We start from the raw sequence: 26,483 nt of genomic DNA, 5'->3' as shown, positions 1-26,483 counted from the left end.
GGTTTTGAAAATAATTTCTCCCCAATTCCTATAGCTAATTCAGCACAATTTTAAGATTATTCACTCAAATGAGAAACAGTATCATACGTGAAGACAAGGTTACCCGCAGAATGCTAAGACATGCAATTTCTCTCTTTTTTCTTTTTAAGGAAGGAATGAAGGAGGAAAAAAAGTTTCATTTAAAAGTTTTAGTTTGGCTGGGCGTGGTGGCTCACGCCTGTAATCCTAGCACTCTGGGAGGCCGAGGCAGGAGGATTGCTTGAGCTCAGGAGTTCGAGACCAGCCTGAGCAAGAGCGAGACCCCAACTCTACTAAAAATAGAAAGAAATTAGCTGGACACTAAAAATATATATAGAAAAAAATTAGCCAGGCATGGTGGCGCATGCCTGTAGTCCCAGCTACTTGGGAGGCTGAGGCAGAAGTATTGCTTGAGCCCAGGAGTTTGAGGTTGCTGTGAGCTAGGCTTACGCCATGGCACTCTAGCCCGGGCAACAGAGTGAGACTCTGTCTTAAAAAAAAAAAAAAAGTTTAGTTTGAGCCTAGACCTCTAGCTCAAAGTTTACAATCACCACACACTCTGAGCAGGAAAAACAAAACAGGAGAAGAGAAGGACCGATCAAAACTTATACCAAGGCCTTCAATATTCAGTATTTACTGATTATTTATGAAGTGTTCAACATCATTATAAACTGTAAAGGATACAAAAATGTTACATCTTTTATACTACTTTATAATAACAGAAATCTGGAATGAAACATGAAATGCATGCTAATTCCTTTGGCCAATTTTTCAAAGGGTCAACATAAGCTATTTTCACTGGCCCAAAAGCAATTCAACTGTACAGAAAAATAAAAAATTGACATGAAAACATTTAAACAATTGCTCTTAAACAGCATAGCAACAGCCCACTTAAAACAAGATTTAGGCCGGGCGCGGTGGCTCACGCCTGTAATCCTAGCCCTCTGGGAGGCCGAGGCGGGTGGATCGCTCGAGGTCAGGAGTTCGAAACCAGCCTGAGCGAGACCCCGTCTCTACTAAAAATAGAAATAAAAATTATCTGGACAACTAAAAATATATATAGAAAAAATTAGCTGGGCATGGTGGCGCATGCCTGTAGTGCCAGCTACTCGGGAGGCTGAGGCAGTAGGATCGCTAAGCCCAGGAGTTTGAGGTTGCTGTGAGCTAGGCTGATGCCACAGCACTCACTCTAGCCCGGGCAACAAAGTGAGACTCTGTCTTAAAAAAAAAAATAAAATAAAAAAAAACCAAGATTTAACAAACTGTGGACACAAGTCATCTTTCATATCAGAATCTCAATACAGGCCAGATGTGGTGGCTTATGCCTATATAGATTGCCTGAAGTCAGGAGCTCAAGACCAGCATGAAATTAGAGCGAGACCCTGTCTCAACAAAAAATAGGAAAAACATTAGGAGGGTGTGGTGGCATGCGCCCACAGTCCCAGCTACTCAGGAGGCTGAGGAAGGAGAATCACTTGAGCCCAGGAGGAGTTTAAGGTTGTTGTGAGCCATCATCATAGCACCGCACACTACCCAGGTGGCCTCGGACAACACAGTGAGACTCTATCTCAAAAAAAAAAAAAAAAAAAAAATCTGAATACAAAATATACCATCTAAAGATGTACTTTGATTCAGCAAAGCTCCCATAAAATACATTTAAACTACCAACCCACCCAAAGTCCTTTAAGTTTGGGGAGGAGGCGGAATTTAAATCTCAATGTTTAGATGGAAGAAAGAATGACATTCCATGTATGAATAGAACATGGCAAGTATGAAATGCAGTCCAGCCACCTGTTATGAAAAGAATATATTTAACCTTCTATTTAAAGGAACCACTATTCCCAAGTAGTTTAGAGTTGAAATGTACCTTAGTGAACAAAATACAAGCTCTGAAGAATCAGTTCTGCCATTGACTTGCTATGTAAAACCTTGGGCAATTAACTAAGCCATAGTGTCCTTGTCTATAAAACAGGAAACCACTATTTCACCAACCATGCAATTCCTATGAGGATTAGGGAAACAATACATACAAAGTGACTGGCACCCAGTAAATGGTAGCAATTACTACTACTTCCAGTAGCAATACATATTTGATCTGACACTTTCTTTAAAAAAGACTGTGGCAAAGATAAAATCACAACGGCAATTTAAGAATACCCTAAGATGAATGAAAAATGAAAACAATATACCAAAAGGTACAGGATTCAGTTAAAGCGGTGTTTAGAAGAAAATTTTTATCTGTAAAAGCCTAATTTTAAAAAAAGGAAGATCTCAAATCAATAAACTAATCTTCTACCTTAAGACATAAGAAAAGGGTAAAGTAAACCAAAAGCAAGCAGAAAGAAAAAGGTAATAAAGATGTGAGAAAAAATTAATGATATAGAGAACAGAAAAACAATACATAAAATAGATAACATCAAAAGTTGGTTCTTTGAAAAAAAATCAACAAAACTGGCAAACTTTTAACTGGATTGACCAAGAAAAAACAGAAGATTCAAAATACTAAACTCAGTAATGAAAAAAGAGACATCACTACTAACCTTACACATAAATAAATAAATGGGAAAACTATACACAAACTGCATGTCAAAAAATTAGATGAAAGACAAACTGAAACTGACAAGAAAAACTAGAAAATCTGAACAGACCTACTACCAGTAAAGAGATCAAATAAGTAATTTAGAAAAGCCAAAGCACAGATGATTTCACTGGTTAATTCTACCAAACACTTAAAAAAGAATACCAATTCCTTTTTTAAATATTTTTTAAATTTTAAATTTGACACATAATTGTACATATTTATGTGGCACATAGTGATATTTCAATACATACAATATGTAATGATCAAATCAGGGTAACTAGCACATCCATCACCTGAAACATCAATTTCTTTGTATTAGCAACATTCAAAATCTTGTCCTGGCCGGGCACGGTGGCTCACGCGTGTAATCCTAGCACTCTGGGAGGCCGAGGCAGGCGGATGGATTGTTTGAGCTCAGGAGTTCGAGACCAGCCTGAGCAAGAGCGAGACCCCCGTCTCTACTAAAAAGAGAAAAGAAATTATAGAGACAGCTAAAAACATACATATATATAGAAAAAATTAGCCGGGCATGGTGGTACATGCCTGTAGTCCCAGCTACTCGGGAGGCTGAGGCAGGAGGATTGCTTGAGCCCAGGAGTCTGAGGTTGCTGTGAGCTAGGCTGACGTCACGGCACTCTAGCCCGGGCAACAGAGTGAGACTCTGTCTCAAAAAAAAAAAAAATAATAATAATAATAATAATAATCTTGTACTTTAGCTATTTGAAACTATGTAATAAATTATTGTTAACTATAGTCACCCTGCATTGCTATATAACACTAGAACTTAATCCTCCTATCTAGCATGTAATTTTGTATCTTTTAACCAACCTCTCCCATCCCCCCATTCTAATTCTTCACAAACTCTTCCACAAAAGTAGAAGAGGAGGAAAGAAATCCCAACTCAATCTATGAGTTCAGTGTTACCCTGACACCTAAACGAAAGACATCACAAAAAGGAAAAAAAAAGAAAAAAAGAAAAACACAGACACAAAAATCCTCAATAAAATACTGGCAAACCAAATCCAGCAACTTATAAAATGGATTATCCACCATGACCAAGTGAGATTTATCCCAGGAATGCAAGCTTGGCTTAGCATCCAAAATCCAACCAAAGGGATAGATCATATATTGACAGATTAAAGGACAAAAACCATATAACCATCTCAATAGGCACAAAAAAAGCATTTGACAAATGAACGAAAAAAAAAAACAAAACCAAAAAACCTCAACAAACTAAGGATAGAAGAGAACTTCTTTAACCTAATAAAAAAGTATCTGTGAAAAACCCACCATTACCACTATTACTTAATGGTAAAAGACTGAAAGCTTCCCCAATAAGATCAGGAACAAGACAAGGATATCTGCTCTCATCATGTCTAGTCAACCCTACATTGGAGGTTCTAGCCAGGGAAATTAAGCAAGAAATAAAAGGCATCCAGATTAGAGAGGAAGAAGTAAAACTATCCCTATTTACAAATTACTTGATTTTATATATAGAAAACACTAATACAGAATTTACCAAAAAAGTACTGGAGCAAATAAGTTCAGCAAGGTGGTGGGATACAAGATCAATACACAAAAATTAATTGTATTTCTATTCACTATCAGTGAATAATCTGAAAATGAAATGAAAAAACTGATAATAGTATCAAAACAAATAAAATACTGTAACTATACATTTTAAAAAGAAGTGCAAGGCTTGTCCGATGAAAACTACAAAATGCTGTTGAAAAAAACTGAAGACACAGATAAATGAAAAGATATGCCATGTTCAAGGATAGGAAAACTAAATATAGTTAACATGGAAACACTTCCCAATTTAATCTACAAGATGCAATGCAATCCCTATCAAACTCCAAGCTGGTTTCTTGGCAGAAAATGACAAGCTGATCATAAAATTCATATATAAAATAGCCAAAACAACATTGATAAAGAGAATGAAGCTGGAGAACTCACATGCGCTTTTTTTTTTGAGACAGAGTATCCCTCTGTCGCCCTGGCTAGAGTGCATTGGCATCAAACCCCTGAGCTCAAGGGATCCTCCTGCCTCAACCTCCTGAGCAGCTGGGACTACAGGCAAGTGCCACCACACTCAGCTAATTTTTCTATTTTTTTGTAGAAGATAGGGGTCTTGCTCTTGCTCAGGCTGGTCTTGAACTGGCTCTAGCAATCCTCCCGCCGCAACCTCCTTGAGTGCTAGGATTACAGGCATGAGCTACCACTCCTGGCCACATGCTTCTTGATTTCAAAACCTACTACAAAGTTAGTATTGAAGACGGTGACACTGGCATAAAGGCAGACATTATAGGTCAATGGAATAAAACTGAAAGTCCAGAAATAAACTCTTACATTTATGGTTAACTGATATTTGTGAAGGGCACCAAGACAATTCAAGCAGAAAGAATAATTTTTTCAACAAATGGTGTGGGGACAAGTAGAAAACTACAAAAGAATGAAGTTGGAAGTCTATCTCACACCTTATACAAAAATTAACTCAAAATGGACCAACAACTTAAATGTAAAGGAAGAGCTAAAACCATAAAACTATTAGAAAAAACACAGTGTAAATCTTCATGACTTCGGATTGTGAAACATTTTCTTAGATATGACACTACTGGCAACCGAAAAAAAAAGACAAATCAGACTTCATCAAAATTAAAAATTGTTGTGCTTTAAAGAACACATCCCAAAAATTGTGAAAAAACAACCTATAGAATGGCAGAAAATATCTGCAAATCATATATCTGATATGGAACTAGTATCCAGAATATATACATAAAGAACTTTCACAACTCAACAATATTAAAACATATAAACCAATTTAAAATTTTGCAAAGTATTTAAATAGACATTTCTCAAAGAAGATATACAAATGGCCAACAGGTATATCAAAAGATGCTCAACATCATTAGTTATTAGAGAAATGCAAATCAAAACACAATGAGATACCACTTTACATCCCCAGGATGGCTATAAGCAAAAAGATGAGCAATGACAAACGTTGGCAAAGATATGGAGAAATTGGAACCCTCATGCATTGCTGCTGGGAATACAAAATAATGTAGTTGCTCTTGAAAAGTCTGGTTTTCAAACTTTTTCCATATTACAGTGTGTTGCTTTATTTTAGAACATTCCTGGGCAGGCTTTTGAGGTTGAAGCTATTTTGACACACTGCTGTTTACAATATGGGGACTGACAAGGCAGCCCAGAATTGCAGTATGGAGTGCTCAAGTGATCCTCCTGCCTCAGCCTCCTGAGTAGCTGTGACTACAGGCATGTGCCACCACACCCAGCTAACGTTTTTTATTTTTTCGAGACACAGGGTCTCACTCTTGCTCAGGCTGGTCTCAAACTCCTGAGCTCAAGCGATCCTCCCAGTTTGGCCTCCCAGAGTGCCAGGATTACAGGCGTGAGCCACCATGCACTCTATATTACTTTAATAAGAGCCCTTCTATAAATTAAAATGATCCAACTGTCTTTGATTACACAGTTCAAATGCTAAAATGCTTAAAATGCCCTAAAATCACAATATAGCAGTTATGTAGCGAAATAATGTTTATAGAAAATGACATGCAATAAAATAAGATTTTCAGACTCTCTGAAAAATGCTAGAAATGCTAGAACCACTGGTCTTACAGTACTTCCTGTGTGACCCTATCTACTCCCTTGGCTTCAGCTATAACCTATGCACTCATGTCACCCTAAATGATGTAGCCCTAGCTCATCCTCTTACCTAAACTTCAGCCACCCAAGGCATTTCCATACTTAGATGGCCCACAAGCTCTAAAATTCAACATACACAACACCATTTTTATAGCATAATAATATCCATCAAGACAGAAGCAGATAACCTGGCTAATAAAATCTGGTACACGCACCTACTGAAATACTATCTTGCCATTTAAAAGAATCTAGAGGCAGGGCACGGTGGCTCACGCCTGTAATCCTAGCACTCTGGGAGGCTGAGGTGGGAGGATTGCTCGAGGTCAGGAGTTCAAGACCAGCCTGAGCAAGAGTGAGACACCGTCTCTACTAAAAAAAAAAAAAAAAAAAAATAGAAAGAAATGATCTGGACAGCTAAAAATATATATAGAAAAAAATTAGCCGGGCATGGTGGCACATGCCTGTAGTCCTAGCTACTTGGAAGGCTGAGGCACAAGGATTGCTTGAGCCAGGGAGTTTGAGGTTGCTGTGAGCTAGGCTGATGCCACGGCACTCCAGCCTGGGCAACAGAGTGAGATTCTGTCTCAAAAAAATAATAATAAACAAACAAACAAACAAAATAATCTAGAAATGAATATGCTGACTTGGCAAGAATTCTAAGATATACTAAGTGAAAAAAGGAAAGTAGAGAATAGTGTGTAGTATGTTATTACTTGTGTTAGAAAAAGTTTAAATGCAGTGGACACACAGGAAACTTCTGGAAAGATACTCTAAAAAATTTGACCATGATTCTTGCTAGAAAGTGGGACTAAGGGTATGGTCTCCCACTAAGGGATTAAGGGTAGGAGGGAGACAGCCCTTTCATAATAAGACCATTTGTGGTGTTTAAATTTTTACCATATGAATACATTCCTTTTCTAATTAAAAAAATGATTTAAAATACTATAAAACTATGCAAGTACATTTACATGCTATATGAAAAAGGATTCCTATCCAGAATACATTAAGAACTCTTACAAATGAATAAGAAAAAAGCAGATGAGCAAATAGAAAAATGAGCAAAAGGCTTGAACAGGCACCTCACAACAAAGGTTAGCCAAATGGCCAAAAAAGAAAGGTGTTAAATTTCATTAGTCATCAGAGAAATGCAAATTAAAACCACAATGTAGCGGTGCTGGTTACATAAATTATTCACATTGTGAAAATTCATTAGGCAATACACTTAAGATTTATGCATTTTTCACTATTTATGTTATACTTCAATAAAAAAGTTTACATTTTAAAAAGATAAAAGTACACTGACATGCTAATTCAGCAAAAAATAAACTCAATCTGTCTAAAACTAATCAACTCTCCCCACAATCCACTTATCATCTTCTAGTATAGAATCACTTAACCTTGAGATCTTCCAAAATATAAACTTTCTTCTACCAAACAGAACTCTGCATACCACTGACAGATGGCACTACTGGTTACTTCTATTAAATATGAAATGTCTGATTTCAAATCAAAAGTTTAGTTTATTATATCTCAAACAAGAAACAGTACAATTAATCAAATTATGTACTTAAACTATCGACACAGTTTTGCCATCTTAACAGTAGCTTGTTTATGCCAGCAGCAAAGAAGCCTAGAGAGTGAGTGGTGATCAAATCACAAAAGGCGTTTTCCACAGCTTGTTGAGAACTGAATATTTTTCCTTGCAAGAAGTGGTCCAAAGCCTGGAAGAAGTGGTAATCAGTCGGTGCTAGGTCTGGTGAATATGGTGGATGACAAGGGAGTTTCCAAATCTAGCTTCTGTAGTTTAAGCAGAGTTGTTTGTGTGACATGTGGTCTTGCAAGAGGACTGGCCTGTCTCTATTGACCAGTCTCAGATGCTTAATCACAAGCATCCTCATCATTTTGTTCAGCTAGTTGCAGCAGACATGTGCTGTAATAGACCGACCAGGTTTCATGAAGCTGTAGTGGGTAATACCATCGCTGGACCACACAATTACCTTTTTTTGATGACCATTCAGTTTTGAACTGTGTTTTGGCACTTCATCTTTACCCAACCATTGTGCTGAACACTTGCGATTGTCAAAAAGAATCCATTTTTCATCACACAGTGTAGAAATGATTCACCTTTATGTCGTGACAGCAAAGAAAGGCAAGCTTCCAGATGCTTTCTCTTGCTTATGGTCATGTGCTTCATGCGGTACCCATCTATCCAGCTTCTTTACCTTTCCCATTTGTTTCCAATGGTCCAATACTATTGGAATAGCAACATCAAACCTTGCTGCTACTTCACACATAGGTTGAGATGGATTGGCTTCCACTACAGCTTTCAGCTCACCACCTTGGTCTCAAGTCACCCAGATCACTCATTTTCAAGATTAAAATCAGTAGAACAGAACTTCTCAAACCATTGACCTACTGTGTGTTCATCAGCCACATCCTTCCCAAACACTTCATTGATATTTTGAGCTCTCTGTGCTGCATCAGTTCCACAACAGAACTCATATTCAAAAATGACATGAATTTTTGACTTATCCATGGTTTCAGAGAAATTGCTCTAAGAAGAAAATGTGAAAGATAATCACAAGCCAAAATGTGTGTTTGAAAGAATGAGGATGTACCTTCACAATAAAAAAAAAAAAACAACAAGAAGTGTTAAAGTGAAATGTCAGAGATATTAACTGTCAAAGTTAGTACTTAAGAAAATCGGACATTCCACACTTAATAACCTAATACAATTTCACTTTGGACTTAGGAATAATGGATTCACAAAGAACCTATCATAATCTAACCAGTCTGTAAGTGGAAATTTTACACCTACCATATGTGACTGATACCATCTTTCAACCTGTGGTCCATGTCAAAAACCCTGCTGCCTCTTTTTTCCTTTACCACCGCCCTCACCATCTCCCACCACCCAATCTGTCTCTGCTCAATCCCTCCTCTTCAGTCCCCACTGCCCCAGGTTTCAGCCTACATTCAATCTCAGCTCCCCTACTGGAACATTCTCAGAGTTGCTTCATCTATGGTCCACAGACCCCCCTATGGTCCATGAAGAGAAGTACATTTCAATCTAACTGGTTTCCTTTATAATCACAGGTGTTTTATTTTATGCATCATTCTGAGATGGGGTCGACAGACCTTACCAGATTGCCAAAGGGATCCATAACCCAAAAAAGGTTTAAATGCTCTGGACTCTCTGCTTATACCCTTCAATTCATCCTCCACACTACTGCCACAGTAATTTTTTTGAAACATAAATACCATGTTATCCATACTTAAAATCTTTAATTGGTTACCAACTGCTTCTGATCCTTAAACTCAACAGCACAGCAATCAAGTACCTTCATAACTGGCCCCTGCTCATCTATCTCCCCAGCTTCATCTTGCCTCCTGCCATATAGTGCAGCTAACATACTGAATTGTATTCTCAATTCTCTGAAATCAGTATGCTTTCTCAATTCTTCTGTGCACCTGCACAAGCTGTTCCCCCTGCCTGGAAAGCCCTTCCTCACCATCTTCACATGGTTAACTCCTGCTAATCTTTCATACCCAGCTCAAGCACCATCTCCTGAGAAGCCCTCCTAAGCCATCCTCCAGTGCCCATCCAGATTAGATGCCACATTACTGTTCTTCTCACAAGAACCTTCAACAATCTCCAATAGCACTTTCCTAACAATGTTTTGTCAGTTTACTGATCTGCCTTCCCTTCTAGACTGTGAACTTTTCTGAAAGCCAAACCAAGATAGCTCATGCTTAGCAGAGCTCAAGACACATAATAGAGTGCTAACAAATGCTTGCTGAACAAGGGATTGGCTCTGGATAATGGCCAAAAGGGCCAAAGGCTGGACAGAAACCTCATCAACTAACTAGGTGGCATCTATCTGGAGATCATCAAGAATGTAAATTGCCGGCCGGGCGCGGTGGCTCACGCCTGTAATCCTAGCACTCTGGGAGGCCGAGGCAGCTGGATCGCTCGAGGTCAGGAGATTAAGACCAGCCTGAGCAAGAGTGAGACCCTGTCTCTACTAAAAATAGAAAGAAATTATCTGGCCAACTAAAATATATATAGAAAAAATTAGCCGGGCATGGTGGCGCATGCTTGTAGTCCCAGCTACTCGGGAGGCTGAGGCAGAAGGATCGCTTAAGCCCAGGAGTATGAGGTTGCTGTGAGCTAGGCTGATGCCACCGCACTCACTCTAGCCCGGGTAACAGAGTGAGACTCTGTCTCAAAAAAAAAAAAAAGAATGCAAATTGCCCATATGAGGCAAGATACTTCTGCATCTATTAATCTGCCACCAATCCTCCTTCATTCAAGTCGAGAAGTTAGTGCTTAATAAATGTAATTTCCATGACCAGGCACTATAGCAACGTCTGGATAGGCATTAGAGCTCCCTAGACCTCAAAGACAATCTAAGATAATTCTTTTTTTATTTTTCTTTTATTTGAATAGATTTAGGAAGTATAAGTGGAGTTCTGTTACACAGATAATTTTTCATCCCTCCCCCCCTCTACCCTCCCCCCAAGATACTCTATTTTTAAAGATAAAGAGGCAGAGAGAAAAAGCCAGGTGTTTAATTCCAACCCAGATCTCTGATTCCAAAACCCATGCCTAGCCATTAAGATGGTTTCCTGGAGATAAGAGATCAGCATGTTCTTCATCTTTAGAGGAGTTTTAGATTGATGAAAGGGGGGCCCTTCACCAGCCTCTCAACAAATAAGAAAGTCCTATTCCCCAGGAAGCACTACTACTAAATTCATTAAGATTTAATGTAACTTCTCCATACATATTCATTGTAAAATCTTTTAAAAGAGAAGGGTTAGTGCAAGTTGTTTATCCAAGAACAGCAAGTAAAGCAGAACATGGGCAAGATTTTGTTGAATTCTTCACCAGACTTGGGGGAGAAGAGGGAGAAGAAAAATCAGTCCCAAAAGAATGAAACTGATTGTGGCAGCAACAATAAAAGAAAGAACAGAGGTTGAAACTCCACAGCCTACTGCAAAGAAACCATGAAGCACTATCCTTTAACTGGCTGAGAAGGTGCCTTTGGGCTTAGCAGAAGAAAGAGCCTGTGGGGTTCTAACAGATGAAACACCAATTTTGCTGAAAGCTGTTACTATTTCCACTAAACTTTAGTTTGGAATCTGCACCACAGCTGTCATCTTGTGATCTTTAGCACTTCTCTGTAAGACCCCATACTTTAAGACCAAAATGTTTTCTTTAACCCCATCCACCTTTCACACTAGATTCTCAAAAGCCATTACAGATATGGCCACTTCTCATGTTAATAGTTTGACTAGACAATGGTGGCCACAAAGCATCTTTATTCCTAATTACCACCACTTCACTTCCCCCATCGTGTCCCTCATCCCCCTCACATTCCAGTCTCCACCTTGACCACTTTCTGTATGTGTCTTTACCCTTCCAACTCACCCCCAAATCTGGTGTCTGAGACAGACCTGTCCAGTGACTTTTATGCACCCCAAGTTTAAACACAAAACCAACACAGTCCATTCTTCCTGTCTCTAGCTCCAACCAAAAACATACACAATATAAGTACCTAATTTATCTATAATGAAAACTATTGGGGTAAATTTAGGGGCTTTCAACTACTGGATTAGAATATATAATCTTAGTTTAAAACCAAGGGCAAGAAAATGCAGTCTGTGGGGACATATACTTCCACAGATCAGGATTTACAGTGGCTACCATTTTCTAAATTAATCCATATTGACACTACTCATTATAAACCCCTAAAGAGATTCTAGTATACAAAGTGCAATACTCCACACTTTCACTCAAGCTTGTATGTTATTTGCAAAGGCTTTATCATTTAAGTCATAGCAAGTGTTCCTTGATTAGATCCCACCCAATATGCACTGAAGAGAAAGATCAGCCTCACAAATAAAATGCACGGTTTAAACACATCTTGGAAATGCTACAGCACTGGTGGGAGGAGGCAGGGGTAGATTAACACTGACCGATCCGCAGAAATAAGGAATATAGGCCTCAGAGGTTACATGACCATGTCCTCCCAAATCAACCAAATAATTTTTTTAAAAAGCCAGAAAGTTCCCATATGCAAGCATTTTTGTGCGTCAACATCCAAGAACATTCCTCTACTTTTTTTTTTAAAAAGACCAGTCTTGTTATGTTGCCCAGGCTGGAATGCAGTGGCTATTCACAGGCACAATCCCACTACTGATCAGCACAGAACACTCCTCCTACTTTGAAAGATGAGTAGCATATCTTTGAGTTATGTTAAAAGGGAACAGCAAACTAGAGGTTTTATCTAGTTTACGGTTTTATAAAATCATATACTGTGAAGATTTTGTATATACAGGCAAAGTTTCATATGCAAACATACAAAAACTTGAGAAACCTGGTTTTCTGGATTTCAGTGGCAAGTGAAGAAGAAAAAGAACAATGTCATCCATGCCTCCCCTGGCAGAGAAACCAAGAAATCACAAATCTAGAAACGACTCACTTTGAAATGCACCATACCTTCTCCCACGTCCAGTTCATCTTTTATTACTTCTTGCTGGGTAATACACTTCTGACCAGTTTAAGAATGACTGTGTTATTCAATCTACATTATGTGTCTCATTCACAAATCATTTCAGGAGATAACTTTGCCAGCACATCTATCCATATAAGGCAATCCAGAAAAGGTTGAAATTTTAAAACAATGACCTGAAGTAGGCCAAAGCTTTGAAAGCACAAATGTGACAGCAAAGCCCTCCATTCACTCTGTGTTCCCCAACTTCCTGCCTCCACTCTTCCAGTTAGGTACCATAAACTTTTACAGAAAGCTTTCTTGTACAAGAAAACAAGCGTCTGGCCCAAGAAGCTAACTATTTTAAGTGTATTTGGTCAGAATGCTTCTCCTTCCAGGAAGTATAGCTGACAGTGTAATTATTTTATATAAATATACTTCAACTCAGCAGTGTGTAAGGGTCCAAGAAGTAGATAAGGCATCAAAAGCTGTCACCCTACATCACTCCACTTCAACAGAAAAAAATGAGAAAAGACACTCCCCGAAAGGTCCTAAGTACATCACCAACCTCCCTCTTTGCCAGGTGACTACTAAGGCAGCAATGAGACTATCCACATATTGCTTATTGCTGCCAGGTGATTACTAAGGCAGCAATAAGAGTATCCACAACCTAGAAACCCAAAATGCTGTGATGTGGTCCCACTCCCCTCATCCACCCAAGGCAATGACCTCTCCCAGGACAGTCTTCTGCCCTAATACAAACTCAAGCCTGCCTATGATACAGGACATATCTGGTACAGCTAAATGAACAGATGCAGTTAGCTGGTACATCATCCTTCCTTTGGTTAACAGCTACAGCCACACTTCAGGTACCCGGCACTGTTTGTAGCTCTGCCTCCAGCCTCGTGAATGACAGAGCATTTTTAATCATCTTGTACCAATCCCTCAGCCTGGTCCATCACAGATAGTTTGGTTTTGCCCACTGCTGCTGGATATTCAAATATACTCCACCTTCCTCTGTACATAGTGACTTGAATTTACCAGAAAATCCAATGCACTTACCCCTAATCACATACAAAAATCTGCCATATGAGATTTACATTTGTAAAAGCAAATATTCTTCTACAAAAGTCAAAATCCCTTAAAAAAGGTAAGTACCTTCAAAAATTCTGTCACTAAAAAGAAAAAAGTTGATTCTCTATTAGATCAACACCTCCTTGTATAGGCCTCTGAGGTTGCCAGTTTAATAGTGCTCAGAGCCAAGATGATTGACCCAAAAGCAAACATGAAAAAAAATGTTCAAATTATAGACTAACTTGTAGTGAAATTTTAAGTCTTATAACTAACCAAAGGAGTACTTCTTCAGTAATCTGGATGAACAATAGCATCACTTCTCTCAGTGCAAATAAAATGTTAGAGCTGCCAGGCGCAGTGGCTCACGCCTGTAATCCTAGCACTCTGGGAGGCCGAGGTGGGTGGATTGCTCGAGGTCAAGAGTTCGAGACCAGCCTCAGCAAGAGCGAGACCCTGTCTCTACTAAAAATAGAAAGAAATTATCTGGCCAACTAAAATATATATATAGAAAAAATTAGCCGGGCATGGTGGCACATGCCTGTAGTCCCAGCTACTGGGGAGGCTGAGGCAGTAGGATCACTTAAGCCCAGGAGTTTGAGGTTGCTGTGAGCTAGGCTGACGCCACGGCACTCACTCTAGCCCGGGCAACACGGTGAGACTCTGTCTCAAAAATAAATAAATAAATAAATAAATAAAAATAAAATGTTAGAGCTGGAAAGAAACTTAGAGCTAAATTAGACAAATCCCTCATTTTTCAGACTATAAGAAAAAAGGGATCGCGAAAGCCCACAAGAAACTAGGCTTTAAAATCCTGGTTGCCTATCAGATCAACATTCTAGAACAGCACTGTCCAACAGAACTTTCTGGAAGGATGAAAATGTTCTGTATCTTTGTCCCCCAAAAGGATAGACACTAGTTATTGAGCAAGTTAGGACTTAAAAGTAGCTAGTGTGACTGAGGAATTGGACTTTAAGTTTAATTAATCTGAATTTAAATTGCTACTTATAGCTAATGGCTACCACACTAGACAGCACAAATCCACAATACTGTGTTAGATTCTAGTTATTAGACACTTTAAATAAAGTTCCTTAACCTCCCTTTCTGCATGTTACACATATAGGAAATTTCTTTATCTTTAAATATTTCAACAGCAATGTAATCTTGTTATACAAGGGCCCAGAGCAGGATCACTGTTTCTCAAAGCCCCAAGTAGAATTGAGTAACATCAGTGTCATTTACACAGTTGGAAAGAAGGCCCTCTTTTCCAAACCACTCTGACACAAAGTCCCACAATGTCCAACAAGGCAGAACCCAGATGATTTTTTAAGCATTTCATCAAAATTATACTATTAGTATTAGGTCACAGTCAGTTACTTCCTACATATGGCTTTGTTGAGATCCCAATCTTAACCTTTCTTCAAATAGAGAAAAGAATTTGCGGGGGCACCTACTTTTTTAGTAGGCTCAGATTCCTGTCTCAGACACCTAGCCATGAAGCCCACCCATCCCAGGCCTGGGTAAGAGAAAAGAATTTTTAACCTCAATCTTGATCTGTGATTATCATGGATTTCAAAACATTACACCACTTTGCATGGATACAAACTCCTTATGACCTACTAAAAAATCAAAATGATATCAGTTCTAACCCTCTTAGTACTCTGCTCTGAGTAAATAATCTTTTATACACTGTTCTTGGTTTCTTTTTAAGGACTTTATTTGTTTCAAAGGATTCTTAGTCCTCTGATTTTTCCAGCTAAAAAAAGGTTAATTGTGAAAACTAATGTTAACTTCGATACCATGAAGGATTACAAAGAGATTTTCAGTCAGAACTGTTCAGTATGATTTAAAGTACTAGATTCTCCTCATTTTTGAAGGAAGGATGCAGTGGGAGTTGGTGAATGAGGAGAAGGTGACAAAACCAAAAGTCTTATGTCCTATACTCTACCTGGACCTAGCTCTGAAAAGCTATTGACTCAAACCAACAGAAACAAACACCATGTATCCTTAAAAAAATAAAATAAAAAATTATCTCTGTGTTCCATTACATTAAAAGAGCAAATTTCCTATTTTCTAGGCACCCCAAATGTAATCAGGAAAATGGGCCAAGTAGATAATGTACTGACAGTGAATACTTAATTTAAATCATGTTATATCTTCAGATGCACACAATACTCAAAGAGGCAAAGTGGGTTCACACCTGTAATCCCAGCACTTTGGGAGGTCAAGGTAGGAGGACCCCTTGAGGCAAGGAGTTCAAGACCAGCCTGGGCAACTTACTGAGACCCTGTCTCTACAACAAATTTAAAAATTAGCTGGGCATGTTGGCACATGCCTGTAGTCCCAGTTACTCAGGAGGATGACCAGGACAACTGCTTGAGCCCAGGAGTTTGAGGCTGCAATGAACTATGATCATCCCACTGCCCTCTAGCCCTGGTGATAGAGCAAGACCCTGTCTCAAAAAAAACAAAAGATGTACAAACAAGTTGTTTTGTTTTTAAGGGAATGTTTAAGGGGGTCTTATATTCAAGGGCTAATTAGTGACATCACTGGAATGAACATTCTGCTGATTAGTGATTCATGCTATGTTCACATGAACTTGAAAGCCCAGGTTAAGCTGGCTGAAGTGTGGCAACAAGTTCCAATTGGGAGACTGAGACTGAAGAAGCAAAATGAGTGTGCAGTCCACACACCACAGCTAGAAGCCAAGCATACTACCCAGAAGATGCACTCAGTGACAGTAACAAAGATGAAGTTCTGCATCAATTCTCAAAGCCTGGGCTTGGAGAGAAAAAAAAAAATACATGGATTCTATTTAAGCTAAACTAGTCAGTATCTTGTGATCGCCAAAAATAAAGTGGAATAAAATAAACCATGTTATGTTTTCAATCAACTTTCTACTAGTAACAATTTCAGGAATGGAATTTATTTTGTGAGATTATTCCTATCCCCATCTCTGCCTCCTATTTTTACTTAAAATACATCTCTTATCTAGCAGATGTAGTTTGTAGGCAAAATGCTTCAACAGCATTGATCACAAAAATGAAATACTAATAAAATCTACTTCCCTAAAGAAAATGCACACCTGGCCGGGTGCGGTGGCTCACCCCTGTAATCCTAGCACTCTGGGAGGCCAACGCAGGAGGATCACTTGAGCTCAGGAGTTCGAGACCAGCCTGAGCAAGAGCAAGACCCCGTCTTTACTAAAAATAGAAAAAATTAGCCAGGCATGGTGGCACGTGCCTGTAGTCCCAGCTACTCAGGAGGCTGAGGCAGGATTGCCTGAGCCTAGGAATTTTAGGTTGCTGTGAGCTAGGCCAACACCATGACACTCTAGCCTGGGTGACAAAGTGAGACTCTATCTCAAAAAATAAAAATAAAAATGTACCCATGTAATATTTGTTTTATGACATGATTTGTTAGAACAGAAGAACTTCGGTTTTTTAAGCATCAAAACAATGAATAGTTTACCTGATAAACCCTATGTTTAAATATTCCATTATTTCCTAAATACCAGACTGAATATTTGTGTCTACTACATTTTAAGCTTATTTATGAAACAAATAGTACTTCTCAAGGTTTCCATAGTATTTCATGAAAGACTGTCTCCAACTGCAAAAGAAAAATACCAATAGCAATTATATTTTTATACTTAATAGAATTATTAAAAAATACTTCCCTCTTCCATCCTAATTACCTTTTCTATTATCCTATAATACACAGAGTATGTTCTTATCCTCTTATTCTTCATGTCCTTTCTGTAATATTCTAAGTCTGCTCTTTCAACAACTTTTGAAGAATCTATGTGCCTCAGGACATTTTAAATGTCTAAACAATTTAAAATGCAGCTTCAACTAATATTAATACCACTCATATCTGTACAGTTTAAAAGTGCTTTCATGTATTTATATATTTCAACTGAAGAAAATGTACTAATCAACTATTTCATTTCAGATATGACAATTCTCAATGAGTATATTTTTTGCCTGATTACTGAAAGCCTAAAATAAGCCAAGAAAATGCTCACATTTCACTAAAAGTTCTAAATGCACGTCTCAGGGAAAAATCTGTTTTAATCCTAAAAATATTGTATATACCATACAAACAACTACCGACTTTTATACAAAGGTTAATTTTCAACAATTTCTACGGTAGCAAAGTTTCCCAGGGAAAACATTTTCTGTCTATAAAATAACTTAATTACCTGTACACAATTACATAACATAAACAAAGAGGGAAAAAACTATATAGAAACTGTGTTCTAAGCACTAACACATTTGAATTGTATACTCCTCTCGGCACTCTCCTTTCTAAATGCATTCCCACAAGAAAGACCTCAAAGCTCTCCCACTTAACTAAGCCCCACTGATTGCTGTCCTGACTGGACAATGTTGGCCAGCAAGTCCCACAGCCTGAGTCACTGAAGACAGCAGCAATCATAAAGGAACTGCCTTTAGTCTGCTAGTGCCAGAACATTCTGCTGAGAGGCTCCTCGGCAAAGGGATGGGTGTGGGCCCTGGCTAGCTGACTTCACAGACCTACGGGTTCCACAGAGTGCAATGCTGCGAAGAATTTTTTTAGAGAACACGCTCATCTTCATTTTCATGAAAGCAAAAAAGAGAAAGATACCTCCTGAATGGCTTTCACATCCATCTACTTTTTTCTGTTCTTCCCAGCCACTACACCAGTTCATGCCACCGCTATGGTAAGCCAGGATTACTCCTCCTGACAGGTCTGTATGTCTGGACTTGGCAACACTCCACAAACATACATTCATACAGACGTACAAAATCATGACACATACCCAGGCTACTCTCAAGATCAACCAATAATCTTTCACATTAAAGACACAGTCACTCCCTGCTCGAAGTTCTTCAGTAGCTTCCCCCTGTGCTCAGGATAAAAGTCCAAAGTCCTCAGCATTACCTATGGGAGCCCTATATCACCAATTCTTCTCACCTCCCCAGCCTTATCTCTAGCTGATCTCCCTTCACAATCTACCAATAAACCCAATGAACTTTCTGTTTCTCAAATGTGTAGTGCTCTCTCACACATCCAGGCCTTCATGTATGCTATTCTCTCTGCCTGAAAGAAACATTCTTCTATTTCCATTCTCTCCTCCTTGTACTCTTCCTGAAGGTCTAAAGTGTCACTTCCTCCAGGCTACCTTCCTCCACCTCCATCACAGCTAGGGTAGGTGCCCCTCCCATAGAACCCTGCACAATTTATTGTAACTGTCACTTTATATAAAAGGCACTCAAATATTTGTGGAATATACGCTAAGTTTACTTTATGAATCTAACATGAATGTGGTAGTAGGGAAAAATGTTTAATATCTGTTACGATATGATAGAAACAAGGCAGCAATTCTGTTACACTTTGGTATAAAATACAAACTACACAGGTGTCTACAAACACCCTTAGAAAAAGTTAAAACACTACACACTAAAAAGAACACTTTTGACCATAAAAATATTAGTTTTGTGCTCACTATTCCTGTTAGGCAAATTGCAGTTCATAAAAAGTGTCAGATTAAAAGTATCAAAAAAGAAGCCCTAGTTGCTTATAGGTCAAGTATAACACCAGTGCAATTCTTCCCCTCTGCTACTACCAAACTCTCTTGGCCTTATCAGAACTCTGCTGACTAAAGGTAAAGAAAATTCCGTTTCCTGAGTTTCTAAGCCTTGATGTAAGTCTTTCAATAAGGATTCCATTCATGATAATGGTTCCAGGGACATAAACATGTTGCCAGGAAACAGACCTCTGATACATCCTGGGCATTAGTTGCCACTGGCAGCTGCTTTCTTTAGGCCACATGTCTTATAATGAGTTACAATCTGAGCGTTGTGACACCAGATTTTTCCAGGGTAGCAGACTGATGTCATAAACATAATGGTACTAAGCACTCTAAAGAGCTCACCAGCTCCACCCTACACTCCCTGTGTGAAGGGGCAAATTATCCTCCCTCTCTAGGTCTCAGTTTCCCCATGTAGTAATAAAGAGATAATGGGTCCTACTTAAGATTCTTGGGGGAATTAGATTGTTCACGAAAGCACTCTCGCAGAAAACCCAATTACTGTTTTCAAATCAAAATGAAGGGAAGACCATAAACCTAAAATATTTTCCTATCTTTAGGACTTTTGGTAATACCATAACTTATTTTTGACTACTGTCTTTCCAAAGGGAAATTTTTGAGAAAGGCAGAAAGATGAGAAAATGAGGATCTACTTCATCATAACCTTTGGATTTGACAAATTCCACAGAAATCTACATTGAAGATACACTTTCGAATCTTTCTCAGCATCCCAAAATCATAGCCTTAATTTCTACATTAGCCTTTCCTAGAATATGGGAACTAGCAAAGGGAAAATACTTCAATATTTCTTCCCAAGATGTCCTCACCAGAAGCAATCATTTCTTTCCTGCCTCTATGCACTTCCAAATATACTGAATCTTTTTTAAAAGAGAGAAAAAAGGGGGAAAAGGGGCTCAATCACAAAAGCTGGTCTTCAAAGTCTCCAGTTTCCTATCTGCAGAACTACAGTCATGTAATATGACAGCGGCACCTGTCAGGTGGCAATCCTTGAAACTCAAAGTGTTACAAGGAGAAGTTAACCTGGGGGAGGTTCCCACCTCACTTCTTTTTTTTTTTTTTGCCTTGACACAAGATGACCAAGTAATAATATACACTACCCACTGTGAACATTTTTATCATTTATATGGAGAAAGAGGGGAATGTGAGAGCCAATTTCCTTAATTGGCTCTCACATTCCCCAAGCCAGGCTGAGGAGATTTTGTTGGGTTGACAAGGAAATTTTACAGATCTCCTGAAACGTGTTTAAATAAAGGTGAGACCTCAACACCCTTATGACTTTACCCTAGCCTGGGTTCCGGACTCAATTTTTACAAATGGGTGACCGTGTGGGCAGCTTCCTAAAAGCAAATGGGGCACTGGGATATAATTTAGGAAGTGATGATGCAAGTCTCTGGGGAACAGGGAGGAGGGGAGGTGAAAAAGTCAGAGGAAATACCCTCCTGGTGCCTGGGCACCAACTCATACCTAGGGGCGGAGGAAGGGCTGGCCTCCACATGCCAAAGGAAGGGGACACCCCTACTCCACCGGGAGGAGCCAACGCCGCCCCCTCGTCGCTCCCCCACTGCCCTGCCCCCCTCACCCGTGGCCCGGACGGCCCCCGTCGGCCGGAGTCTCAGGCCGGCGAGTCCCAGAGGGTGGCAGCGCACCCCGGGCAGGGCCTTTTCTGCCCAGCCCCAGCTCCCCACACGGCACCCCTCCCCGGGACGCGGCCCCTGCCCCCTCCCCGTAGGCCCGGCCAGGGCCCAGCCCCCAGGGTTCCGGCCTCCGGGGCCCCGAGGCCTGCCCAGGCAGCCCCGGCGCCCGCACCCCGGCCCCCGCCCCCACCCGGCCGGACACTTACCCCCAGAAGCCGCAGGGACAGCGAGGCGGCAGGCTGGGCGCTTTGCTACGCTCGCTCCCGGCGTCTCCCATGGTGCTCGGCGGCGGCGGAGCTCGGCGGCGGCAGCGGTGGCGGCGGCGGCTGGGCCTGGGCCCCGCTCGAAGGAGGCGGCGGCGGCGTCGGGGGGCTCCGGGCGGGGGGAGGAGGAGGGAGCGGGCGCGCGGGCGGGCGCGAGTCCGGGGCTCCGAGCCGGGATTCCAGGCCGGTCAGCTGGAGGCGGGCCGCACCACTCGGCCTGCGGAGACGGGGGGGCCGGGGGAAGCGCGGAGAGCGGAGGGAGGGGAGCTGACGGGGAGGGGCGTGCGGGTGAACCGAGGACCGCGGGGGAGGAGGGAGACCCGGCGCCCTGGGTAGAGCCCACTGCCGCTCCCCAGCCAGAGCGAGGTCCCGGGCGGCGGCGCGGGGAAGGACCTGAGGCCCCCGCCGGCTCTGGAGTCGCAGCGGCCGCTGTGAAGCCCTGGGCCCCCACACTCCGTAACACCCTCCCCTCCCCCGAAGGCTGTGCTGACCGGACAATGGCCGCTCCGCCCCCTCCCCTCCTCGCGCACCCCTCCCAAGGAGTCACAATGGTCTCGCCCGGGGGAGCCGCCGCCAAAGCCCAGCAGCTGATCAGCTGGGATCCGGGCGTGCCACTTTGTTCGGCGCCTCAAAGGCAGAGTCCGGGGCTGCGGGCAAAGTCGAGAGCGTCAGGCTATCACTCGGCGACGGACGTCTGAGGCCTTCGTATTCTTAGAACTTTTAAAATCTGAGGCAAACTTGCCTTCCCCCTCTCTGAAGAAGGGGAGCAGGTTTCTGAGTACTCCGAGGCACGATGCCTCCCCCCAAAACGCGAATGGTACGCCCCAAGCGGGAGGGGTAGGACTAGATTAGTTGTTTAGGATAAATTGGGCCAGTCCCAGAGCGGCGGCGCATGCGCCCGGAGACCCCGCAGCCGGGCGCGAGGAGGGGCAGAAAGGGGGTGTTTCCAAACCCGGAAGCGGGGATGTGTGGGTCCATCGCTGATGGGAAGGTCCCCGGACCTGCAGCTCTAGTTCCTGGGCAATGCTGTAGAGCATTTCTCCCCAAACTCCCTGGGAATCGCTCTTTATTTCCGGTCCCCCCACACCCAACCCACTCTTCCAGTTCCACTCGGAGAACTGGTCTCCTCTTGGCAGTAATGAACTTCTGGGAAATGTCGCTCCCTCACCCCTCAGCAATGGCGGGGGTGGGGGTGGGGGGACAGTGTCTTGGTCAAGTTCCTCTCCTCTCCTCCCCCGCCGGTGTCCCCAACCTCAGAGCCACAAGTTCACTCCCTATGCCTAGGCTAGGAGAGCCTCACTTCTTCCTAGAGCGGATAGATTTAGTTTTTGGAGGGGAAAGAAGGGAGCTGTGGCCAAATCACAGTGATGGAAACTGGTATGTGACCAAAGAAGTTTGAGCCACTAAAAAGTGAGTCCTTTAATGCTCCTTGTCTTTGATCCTGAGCTCATTCTGATCTCCAGCCAATTGTGAGCAGAGAAGCCAATTATTGATGACTAATTTCAACACGGAGGAAAATTCTTCCAGACCTCTTGGAGGGGTGACCTGCCAAGGCCCTTATGGGTGAACTTTTAAGTTCCTGCTATTTCCAGGAAGACTTCTTGTTCTTAAAAATAGCCTCCCTTGTACCCTCCTTACCCGAGGAGGATACGAGAGCCTCAGAGAGAGGGTATTACCTAGATTAATTTGATTACCAAATGCTACTATTTTATTTCTTTAAATACCAGGTCACATTTGTTTGTGCATTTTCTGTGGATGTGTTAACACTGATGTCGTTTCCTTTGGCCTCTAAACTTCTAAGGAGCTAGGCTTACATTTAGCTTAGTATCCAAAAGATGCTGTTGATGTTGAAGACAATGATTGCAAAAATCGAATCACTTAAAGCCAAAGCACCCCAAAATGCAAGTGCTGATTTATTATGCATAGTATTTAGTTTTGATTTGGTGGATTTTCTCAAGCCTGCAATAAATATTTCTGTCAAAAGTCAGTAGAAAGACTGAAGCCATACAGAACACCTTGCTGTCATTGGATTTATTTTATCCTTAAATCTTCACTTAAACTGACATATGTAAATTGCCACATACATGAGATTAATAGTGAAATTAAGTGGAACTCTGTTGGCATATTGATGATTTTCTTTTGTGTATGGAAAAGAAAACCCCAAAACCAAAAGAAAACTTTAATATAAAAAGTGGTTGTCATCTTGGAAACTACTTGCCTGCCTGTGTGTTTGCCAGTTATTCTAGTCAATAAGCATTTATTGAGTACCCAGTATGTACAAGGCATTTCCTAAGCCCTCTAGAGACTAAAAAGATGAGTGAAATATAGCATTCACCAGCAGAACTCCCTACATATAAGAAGTTAGATAATATGGCTCAGTCTTCATTTTCTACTCTTCTCCTCTATACACCTTGCAAATCAGCCACTAGTTGGCATTCCTCAGGTACACCTTGCTTTTTTATGTCTTTATCCCTTTGTCCCTCCTATTCCCCTCTATCTCAGCTGTCCTTCCTTTGTCTTGCCCAGCACATTCCTGCTGCTCTTGCAGGAGCATGTTACCTCTTTAATGCCTTCCAAAAAGGCAGAGCTGGTCCTTCCTTCCTTTGCCCACATAATCCTTATTATAGGACCAGGAAATTTACTTTTTTTTTTCTTCTCACAAAGCCTACCTTCAAAAGGACTGCAATTGGGGCAAATTGGATCCATGTTTGCTGAATGGAAGAACTCATCGAGTAAAATCTTAATCAAGGTTCTTGTCTGCAAGTAACAAAATCTGCTTAAACTTCCTCATACAAGCTGGGTGTGATGGCATGCCTATAGTCCCAGCTACTGGGGGGCTGAAGCAAGAGGATCACTTGAGGCCAGGAGTTTAAGTCCAGCCTGGGCAACAAAGCAAGACTCCATCTCTAAAAATAAAAAATAAAAAACTAGCTCATAAAAAAATATATATGTATATATATATATATATATATATATATATATATATATATATATATATATAGAGAGAGAGAGAGAGAGAGAGAGAGAGAGAGAGAGAGAAGGAAATAATCTTATAGAACCCAAGGGCACAGAGAGCAACAAGATCTCCTGAAACAAGGTCCTAAAACATCAATGGGAAGCCAAGTGGCTATTTCTTCAATGTCTCTTTTTGTCTGGTTCGTGTTTTTCCATCTCTGCTTCTCTCTACAAAGCTGCTTCTCTCCTCTGCAGATCTGCTTTCACTGCTTTTCTGAGAACATAGTCCAAGTTTACCCAGCCTCACTTCAAGAACCAACAGAGACTAATTAGTATCTGTGAATCCCAGTTCCCAGAAAGAAGAAGAACCTCATTGGTTCAGTTTGTATCTGTCTGTGTACTCTTGGCACAATTGCCTTTAGCCAGTGGGTCAATGTGTAGTCAAGGCTCTTTGTTGCAGTGCAAACATGGTTCCCAGAGGCCCATCCTTGTAGGCTGTAGTTCTCAAAGAAGGGTAACTGTGTCCTCTGCAAAAATTCCAAAAGGTGTCCATCACAGACCAAAAAGGAGTAAATTGCAGCCTAAAATTCAAACACATAAAGAACAATGGACATGTTTAAGAATTTTCTAACAAACTAACTCCTGCTTAAACTATTTCAGACCTAAATTTAAATGGCATTTCCTAAAAGAAGCCTTCACTGACCTCCACCCCAATCAAAATTTTGTTGCCACATTATTATCTTACATGGCACCCTTTTACTTTATAGCACCTATCACAGTTTATAATTAAATATGTATTTGTGAGTCTTCCCTCTAAAGAGCATGTCTATTTTGTTCACCATGCTATAGGCAATGCCCAGGGCACATTTGGTAGGCATTCAACAATTATCTGTTGCATGAATAAAAAGGCACAATAAGTGTTAATCAATGTGAGACCCACATATGGATTGACATCCTAATTAGATAATCCTAGAAGAATGTCTCAGTCACCATCCCACCCTTCCCAGAACACGTTGAAACTCACTGCTAGGTTTTTTGTCACATTGTAGTTGTATGAAATGAGACAGAGTGTTCATCTGCTTCCTCTTACGATGTTCCTAGCCAGCTAACTCTTCACTCTGAGTTCCCAATGTCTCTAGCTGAAGAGCCCTTGATCCAATTCCTGTAATAACCCCACTTAGTTGACTGAAAGCTCAGAGAGGACATAAAATTTCAGGGCATCATCAAATTAGGGGACCAAAGTATGGGGGTAATTGGCAGAAGTGCTTTTGTCATAATTGTCTTGACTATTTTCTAGTGTGGATTATGTTCCAGATGAACCTGTGATGCGACTCTTGGGAGTAGTTTGCAATCACCATTGGCCCAAAAGGAGCCATCCACATGCTCAGTGGGGTCTAGTAAAGGATAATAATATTAATACTTCAGCAGCCAGAGCTCTTGAACAGCTGAAGTTGTGTAGGAAAAGAGCCTGGTGTGACTCAAGTGCAGGGACACATGAGGGCTGTTTTCTCCATAAGAATCCAAAAGACCCTACTTAGCCCTGGAAGGCATGACCAAAAAGAAGGAGCTTGTAGAGACCTGAGAGAAAGCAGATGATCCTTTACTCCAGTCCTAATCCCTTCCCCCACAACTCTCTCAGTTCAAAGCCTTTCATCATTATATTATAATTCATTCTAACCTGCTATTAGCCCCATGTCCAATCCAAACTCTGGCCTCAATCTTAATCCTAATCCTAATATTATCTGTAAAATTTAATCCAAGATTTCAAACTTAATCCCAACCCCAATTCTATAAGCTTAACGAAGGCTCCTTGCCTTGCCACTGAGTTATTTTTCCCAGCTCTTCTTTCTCCTGCTGCTTGTCCCTGACCAACTCCTGGTAGTGGAGAACCATAACAATCCTGGACCCCTGGGGAGAACAGGAGCCAATTTCAATAATCAGAAAAGGTGGGGGCCTTGGGCTGCCAGAAAAGGGAAAGTGGGGCATCTCCCACCCAAGCAGGAGGCAGAGACCCTGTCCAATCACAACATGCCCTATTGCCTAATTTAGCTGTTGCTCGGCCTCTGAAATTCCAGAAAAGATACAATCCAAGTCACCTGTATAGACTCAGGAACACGTGATACAGTTGGCACAGAGCAGAAGACCTGGGACTCTTCTACAAAATGATAGAGTTAGATTAGACGAATGGTTTTCAAACCACGTTCCCAG

The 26,483-nt window shown here is 41.1% G+C and overlaps 1 protein-coding gene across 2 annotated transcripts in view; it reads right to left on the bottom strand.

The window, feature by feature from the left end:
- ZFAND3 (zinc finger AN1-type containing 3) overlaps positions 1 to 21,744 on the bottom strand; it is a 324,626-nt gene extending 302,882 nt beyond the window's left edge. For both annotated transcript variants that reach the window (XM_045541881.1, XM_045541882.1), the window contains exon 1: positions 21,264 to 21,744. In XM_045541881.1, the coding sequence (XP_045397837.1) occupies positions 21,264 to 21,334 (71 nt within the window). In that variant the 5' untranslated portion in view covers positions 21,335 to 21,744. The remainder of the gene's footprint in view (positions 1 to 21,263) is intronic.
- Positions 21,745 to 26,483: the final 4,739 nt, after the last annotated feature.

Source organism: Lemur catta, chromosome 2 (assembly GCF_020740605.2).
Source record: "Lemur catta isolate mLemCat1 chromosome 2, mLemCat1.pri, whole genome shotgun sequence".
Classification (NCBI taxonomy): domain Eukaryota; kingdom Metazoa; phylum Chordata; class Mammalia; order Primates; family Lemuridae; genus Lemur; species Lemur catta.
Note: the sequence above shows the minus strand (reverse complement) of the source record. Positions and strands in the feature narration are given on the sequence as shown.